The sequence below is a fragment of the Ahaetulla prasina genome, chromosome 9 (genome assembly GCF_028640845.1).
Source record: "Ahaetulla prasina isolate Xishuangbanna chromosome 9, ASM2864084v1, whole genome shotgun sequence".
Taxonomy (NCBI): Eukaryota; Metazoa; Chordata; class Lepidosauria; order Squamata; family Colubridae; genus Ahaetulla; species Ahaetulla prasina.
In genome coordinates, this window is record NC_080547.1 from 11,344,266 (window position 1) to 11,352,050 (window position 7,785).

General features: G+C 45.9%; 1 protein-coding gene across 1 annotated transcript in view; it reads left to right on the top strand.

Moving 5' to 3' along the window:
- Window positions 1-7,785, top strand: part of ABCG4 (ATP binding cassette subfamily G member 4) — a 41,275-nt gene that overhangs the window by 24,706 nt on the left and 8,784 nt on the right. Inside the window, exons 8-12 of the mRNA XM_058194662.1 lie at window positions 1,439-1,553; window positions 3,411-3,550; window positions 4,037-4,135; window positions 6,112-6,280; window positions 7,497-7,597. Coding sequence (XP_058050645.1) covers window positions 1,439-1,553; window positions 3,411-3,550; window positions 4,037-4,135; window positions 6,112-6,280; window positions 7,497-7,597 — 624 coding nt within the window. The remainder of the gene's footprint in view (window positions 1-1,438; window positions 1,554-3,410; window positions 3,551-4,036; window positions 4,136-6,111; window positions 6,281-7,496; window positions 7,598-7,785) is intronic.

Here is a 7,785-nt window from a genome sequence, read left to right on the forward strand (position 1 = left end):
CCAGATGAGTTGCCTGATCGTCAGAGGCTTTTCTTTTAAAAGCATTTTTTTTTTGCCTTTAAAAGAAAAAAAAAGCCTCTGACCATCAGGCAACTCAGCTGGGATCGCCAGAGCCTTTTAAAAGCATTTTTTTTACAACGGCATTTTTTACGGCCGAAGAGGTTGTAGAAAAAATGCTTTTAAAAGCCTCTGACGATCCCAGCTGAGCCGTGCGATCATCAGAGCCTTTTTTTTTACTTTTAAAAGCATTTTTTCGGCCGAAGAAAAAATGCTTTTAAAAGTAAAAAAAATACACCCTCTGATGATCTCGCGGCTCAGCTGGGGGCAGGGATTTTTGCTACCGGTTCTCTGAACCACCCGCCACCATCGCTACCGGATTGGGCGATCCGGTCCGAACCGGGAGCATTTCACCCCTGGGCAGAAGGATGCCTGTAGGGCTCAGAATCTGTGGGGCAGTAAAGGAAACAATGATAACGTGGGCTAAACATTTTGGATATTCAACTGATCTAAACAAATGGCAACAGTTATGGGAAAGGAACTATAAATTAACACTGCCTATAAAGAAAATCAATATAAAATGTTCTATAGATGGCATATGCCTCCTGAAAAACTGGCAAAAAATGTTTAAAGATAAATCAGCTAAATTTTGGAAATGTCACCAGTTACCAGGATCTTATTATCATATGTGGTGGACATGCCCAGAAGCTTAAAAACTCTTGGAGTAAAATTAAGACATGGTTAGAAGAAATGACTCAACAACATATTGAGTTAAAACCAGAGCTGTTCCTGAGTATCCTCCCAGAGAAAATTAGTAAAGAAAATATTTACTTGTTTATATATGTAATAACAGCGGCAAGGATTGTTTTTGCGCAAAATTTGGAAAGCAGAGAAAATACCTCTGGAAAGGGAAGTTATTAAAAAAAAAAAATTTAGACCGTGCAGAAATGAATAGATTAACTTTGACGATTGAAGAAAAGAGAGGACTCAGAATATTTTAAGATATGGGATCAATTTTACCATTGGTTAGAAAAAAGATATAGAAAAGCAAATTGATAGCTATGAAAGAAAATGATAGAATTAGAATATTGTACTTGTGAAAAAAATTGTAATAGATTAAATTGAAATGCAGGAAAGAAGAAAGAACAAAAAGATGGAGCCACGAAATAAAAAATGTTTATAAAATAAAAAATGTCACCGAGATGTCACACGGAAGGAATGGCTGATGTATTCAATGTTTGTTTGTTTATAAAATAAAAAATGTTATTCCCCACCCCTCTTTGATTTGAGGAATCCGTGTGGCCCATCTCTTATTGCACTCAGCATTTGCACTTTCTCCTCCTTTCTTTCTTTCTTTCTTTCTTTCTTTCTTTCTTTCTTTCTTTCTTTCTTTCTTTCTTTCTTTCTTTCTTTCTTTCTTTCTTTCTTTTTTTCTTTCCAGCTTTACATCCTCAGCCAAGGTCAATGTATCTTCAAGGGAGCTGTGTGCAACCTCATCCCTTACCTAAAAGGGCTTGGCTTGCATTGCCCCACCTACCATAATCCAGCTGATTTCAGTAAGTCATGTGAGCCATAGATGGCTTTTGCATCTACTAGAGGTTTTCTTTTCTTTCTTTCTTTCTTTTTTTCTTTCCAGCTTTACATCCTCAGCCAAGGTCAATGTATCTTCAAGGGAGCTGTGTGCAACCTCATCCCTTACCTAAAAGGGCTTGGCTTGCATTGCCCCACCTACCATAATCCAGCTGATTTCAGTAAGTCATGTGGGCCATAGATGGCTTTTGCATCTACTAGAGGTTTTTCTTTTCTTTTTCTTTTCTTTTTTTTGGGTATTTTTAAAAAGTTTTTTATTAGGAATTCAAATTAAAAATAATGGACGTGGTTTAACGTCACTGGTTTTAAACACTGTCGTCAAAATTCAGCTAATAAATAATATACTTCTTTATCTTTGTACGAATTTACGTTACTTCTTACGTGTCAAGTATATAGGTTAATTCCTCCTAAACGGCTACATCCATACTCAATATAATCATATCTCACATAGAAATTTTACATACATAGAATAGAATAGAATAGAATTTTTTATTGGCCAAGTGTGATTGGACACACAAGGAATTTGTCTTGGTGCATATGCTCTCAGTGTACATAAAAGAAAAGATACGTTCATCAAGGTAATGTAAACAAAATGTAAACAAAAAAGGTACAACATTTACAACACAATTGATGGTCAATATATCAATATAAATCATAAGGATTACCAGCAACAAAGTTATAGTCATACAGTCATAAATGGAAAGAGATTGGTGATGGGAACGATGAGAAGATTAATAGTAGTGCAGATTCAGTAAATAGTCTGACAGTGTTGATGGAATTATTTGTTTAGCAGAGTGATGGCCTTCGGGAAAAAACTGTCCTTGTGTCTAGTTGTTCTGGTGTGCAGTGCTCTATAGCGTCGTTTTGAGGGTAGGAGTTGAAACAGTTTATGTCCAGGATGCGAGGGGTCTGTAAATATTTTCACGGCCATTACATTAATTACATTACATTACATTACATTAATTGACATACTCATTTCTAGACATCTACCATAGTTAAGTGATGCATGGCATGGTCCTTTCTTAGGATCCCGTAGTAGTAGGTCAGCTTCTTAGGATTTCGTAGTAATAGGTCAGGCCCTTGCTCCATCTGATCCAGACAGGGATAGATCCAGAGGTGGGTTTCAGCAGGTTCTGACCAGTTCTGGAGAACAGGTAGCGGAAATTTTATCAGGTACTAGTAGTTCAGAGAACCGGTAGTAAAAATTCTGACTGGCCCCGCCCCCATCTATTCTCTGCCTTCCAAGTCCCAGCTGATCGGGAGGAAATGGGGATTTTGCAGTAATGTTCCCCTGGAGTGGGGAGGGAATGGAGATTTTGCAGTATCCTTCCCCTGGAGTGGGGAGGGAATGGGAATTTTGCAATAACCTTCCCCTGGAGTGGGATGGGAATGGAGATTTTGCAGTATCCTTCAACTGGAGTGGAGAGGGAACGGGGATTTTACAGTATCCTTCCCCTGGAGTGGGGAGGGAATGGAGATTTTACAGTATCCTTCCCCTGGATTGTGGTGGGAATGGAGATTTTACAGTATCCTTCCCCTGGAGTGGGGAGGGAATGGGAATTTTGCAATAACCTTCCTCTGGAGTGGGATGGGAATGGAGATTTTGCAGTATCCTTCAACTGGAGTGGAGAGGGAATGGGGATTTTACAGTATCCTTCCCCTGGAGTGGGGAGGGAATGGAGATTTTACAGTATCCTTCCCCGGCCATGGCCACCATGCCATACCCACCAAGCCACACCATGGCCACAGAACCAGTAGTAAAAAAATTTGGATTTCACCACTGCGTGATCCCCAGTTGCCTTCCTCTGTCTTCCCCATTGCAGTCATTGAGGTGGCCTCAGGGGAGTATGGCGATCTCAACCCACTCCTCTTCCAAGCCGTCCAGAATGGGCTGTGCACCATGGAGGAGAAGAAGAGCAGTCCAGAGAAGATGGATTCCTTGGTGCCAGGACCCTGCGTGGCGGTGAGTGGTCTACGGGGGGTGGGGTGGGGGAGGTTCTTTGACAGCTGGAACCCCCAAGACATTAGGAGCATATTAGGCTAGGCGAGGGCAGCTTTGCTAGTTCCAAGATTGCTCTGTTTCCATTCGGCCTCTCATTTTTTTTACCAGTTGAAATGCAGCCTTTTGTGCGTTGCTTGGAAAAGGGGTCCATGCCAGAATCCGGGCCACGCAAACAAGCAAAGCCCCATCCACGGGATGCAGGCAGCACGTGAAAACATGCCCCTTCCAGTCCGTGGGGGAAAAAATCTCTCCACGGAACTGGTCCCTGGGACCCTGAAGGTTTGGGGGTCCCTGTCATAAAGCCTTCCTTGGAGATCACTAGAATTGTTGGGAGTTTTTATTAACCTCCAATTTCTCTCTCTCTGTCTCGCCCTCCACCGCCCGTTTCTCTTTCCTCTTTTTCTCTCTCTTTCTCCTTCTCGTTCTTTTCTCCTTTGCTCAACCCAGGATTTGGATCATATCGAGAGTCACACGTTTGCTACTAGTACCCTGACTCAATTTTGCATCCTTTTCCAGAGGAGTTATATATCCATCCTAAGAGACACGGTAAGGGTCAGGGAAAAAGAAACTAAATGGGGGAGGGAGGGAGGGAGGGCGGACGATGAAAGGAAGGAAGGAAGGAAGGAAGGGAGGAAGGGAGGACAAGCAGAAGAACTGAGGGATGGAGGAAGGAAGGAAGGAAGGGAGGGAGGGAGGGAGGGAGGGAGGAGGACAAGCAGAGGAAGGGTTGAAGAAAGGAAGGAAGGCAGTCAGAGAAGGAAGGAAGGAAGGAAGGGAGGGAGGAAGGACAAGCAGAGGAAGGGATGGAGGAAGGAAGGAAGGAAGGAAGGAAGGAAGGAAGGAAGGGAGGAAGGGAGGAAGGGAGGAAGGGAGGAAGGACAAGCAGAGGAAGGGATGGAGGAAGGAAGGAAGGGAGGGAGGGAGGGAGGGAGGACAAGCAGAGGAATTGAGAGAGGGAGAGAGGGAGGAAGGAAGGAAGGAAGGAAGGAAGGAAGGAAGGAAGGAAGGAAGGAAGGAAGGAAGGAAGGAATGACAAACAAGCAGAGGAAGGGAGGGAGGAAGGGAGGGAGGGAGGAAGGAAGGGAGGACAAGCAGAGGAAGGGTTGGAGAAAGGAAGGAAGGCAGTCAGAGAAGGAAGGAAGGAAGGAAAGGAGGGAGGGAGGGAGGAAGGAAAGACAGAAGGAAGGCAGTTGGAGAAGGAAGGAAGGAAGGAAAGAGATAGTAGAAGGAAGGCAGTTGGAGAAGGAAGGAAGGAAGAAGGAAAGGAGGGAGGAGAGGGAGGGACAGGGGGAGGAGGGAGGGAAGGCAGTCAGAGAAGGACCCCACCAGGGGGGGGGGTTGGACTAGATGACCTCCAAGGTCCCTTCCAACTCTGTTACTGTTATAACCAGTGGTCAACTGGCTTTCAACCCAACCTGCTGTGGGAAGCCAACCATTGTCGTTTGCCCGATCAGTTCAGTGGCTTTTTCTCAAGGTGTTCCAACACTTTGCCAAAGGAGATGAAAGTGAGGAGGAGGAGGAGGGAGGGAGGAGAGGAGGAGGAGGAGGGAAGGAAGGAAGGAAGGAAGGAAGGAAGGAAGGAAGGAAGGAAGGAAGGAAGGAAGGAATGACAAACAAGCAGAGGAAGGGAGGGAGGGAGGGAGGGAGGAAGGAAGGAGGACAAGCAGAGGAAGGTTGGAGAAGGAAGGAAGGCAGTCAGAGAAGGAAGGAAGGAAGGAAGGAGGAGGAGGAGGGAGGAAAGACAGAAGGAAGGCAGTTGGAGAAGGAAGGAAGGAAGGAAAGATAATAGAAGGAAGGCAGTTGGAGAAGGAAGGAAGGAAAAAAAGAATGGAGGAAAAGAGGAAGGAAGGACAAGGAGAGGAAGGGACGGAGGAAGGAAGGAAGGAAGGCAGTCAGAGAAGGACCACAACAGGGGGGGTTGGACTAGATGACCTCCAAGGTCCCTTCCAACTCTGTTACTGTTATAACCAGTGGTCAACTGGCTTTCAACCCAACCTGCTGTGGGAAGCCAACCATTGTCGTTTGCCCGATCAGTTCAGTGGCTTTTTCTCAAGGTGTTCCAACACTTTGCCAAAGGAGATGAAAGTGAGGAGGGGAGGGGAGAAGAGGAGAGGAGGAGAGGAGAAGGGAGGAGAGGAAAAGAGAGAGGGGAAAGGAGAGAGATAAGTACGTAGAATGTTATGGTACGATTACCAAAATAATGGTTACAATTATGACACACAACTTTATGTATTTAAAAGAGACTATAAGGTAGGATTAAGAAAATACTGGTTATAATCAGATCCTCATGAAGTCATAGAGCAAAATGGATGCTGCCAATGAATCCATAGCTCAACAATATATATAACACTATGTATACTTAAAAAGGACTGGATACAGCCAGTACGCTACCGTTGCAAAACTGGAAACGTGATGTATTATAAAGAAAATATGAAACAACAACAACAACAAAGGAGACAAAAGCATCTTTTGCAGGAAGATCCTTCCCCAGGTCTTCTTACGGCTCTTCTTCTCCTGCGCAGCTCCTCACCCACCTGAGGTTCATGTCCCACATCTGCACGGGGGTGTTGATCGGCCTTCTCTACCTACACATCGGCAACGATGCCACCAAGGTCTTCAACAACACCGGCTTCCTCTTCTTCTCCATGCTGTTCCTCATGTTTGCTGCTCTGATGCCTACAATTCTGACGTGTGAGTTGTTGGGGGTCCCCTTTCTAGAACAGCCCGGCATCTTTGGGACTTTTCTAGGTGAGATGGGTGGGGGCCCCCAGGAAGAAGGAAAATCTAGAGCTTTCCAGATGTTGACCAAAAGCCCAGAGAAGCTTAGAGAGGATGGGAAATTTTCTGCAGAAGAAGGAGTGGGGTCTTCGTGACTTCATTTATTTTCAGGAGGACATGACGCAGGGGTGAAATCCAGCAGGTTCTGACAGGTTCTGGAGAACCGGTAGCGGAAATTTTGAGTAGTTCAGAGACCCGGCAAATGCCACCTCTGGCTGGCCCCAGAGTGGGGTGGGAATGGAGATATTGCAGTATCCTTCCCCCAGAAGTGGGGAGGGAATGGGGATTTTGCAGTATCCTTCTACTGGAGTGGGGAGGGAATGGAGATTTTGCAGTATCCTTCCCCTGGAGTGGGGAGGGAATGGAGATTGGGAATGGAGGGGCAGGGCTAGGGGTCTGGAGTACTTGATCAATGAGAGGACTTGGAGGGCTGAATACATTCAGGCCATCCTGTTAATCCAACTTTTCCCCCCCCACCCTTGCAAAGCAATCAAACGGATGCACTAAGCTCCTGAAAAGCTTAACGCATGAACAGACATTGGCTTGCTGAGCTGGGGAGTGGGAAAGGGCTGGGAATTGTATCATTGGGCTGAGCTGAGGAATCGATGGGGATTACGGACAGCTGGAGAAGACACATCTGAAATGCTACCGGTTCAGGCCGGTTCGTCTGAACCGGTAGTAAAAAAAATGCTAAAAAAAAAGTTCCGAAGATCAGCTGTGCGACAATCAGCTGTGCCGTGCGATTTATATTCGCTAGAAAGCAGGAAATCCTGCAAATCTAAATCACATGGTGCAGCTGTTTCCCCCCCCCACACTCTTCTACTTCCCTAAGCAGACTCAAAAAAGGCTTCTTAGTTCCTGCGGTGCACCTGTTTGGCACGAGTTTGGCACGCATGCGCGCAAAGCGAACCAGTAGCAGACTTCAGAGCATTTCACCCCTGGCCCAAGGGCTAATCAATAAAGAAAGGCTCAACTGCCAGCATTTGGGTTCTCTCCAATGCAAATGCACCAATCCTTTCTCCTCCACCCTGCCTGGATTTGCTCTTCTTTTCAACTCACCCACCCTCCTCTCTCTCCCCCTCTCCTTCCGCCCATCCTTCTCTCCCTCTCCCTCTCTTTCTCTTTGCAGTCCCCCTGGAGATGTCCGTCTTTCTGCGAGAACATCTCAACTACTGGTATAGTCTAAAGGCCTACTTTCTGGCCAAAACTGTAGCAGATGTTCCTTTCCAGGTGAGCAAACGGGGTGCACGGAGGCCGAAAATGGGATGCAGAGGTTGAAAATGGGGCGCGTGGAGGCGGCAATAGGCAATGGCAATCCCTATAGCCTGAAACAGCTGATGGTTGGGAGACCGATCCAACCGACAATCAGCTGCTTGTGCTAATCAGGCTGTGCTGAAGCTGACACAGGCTGTTTGCTG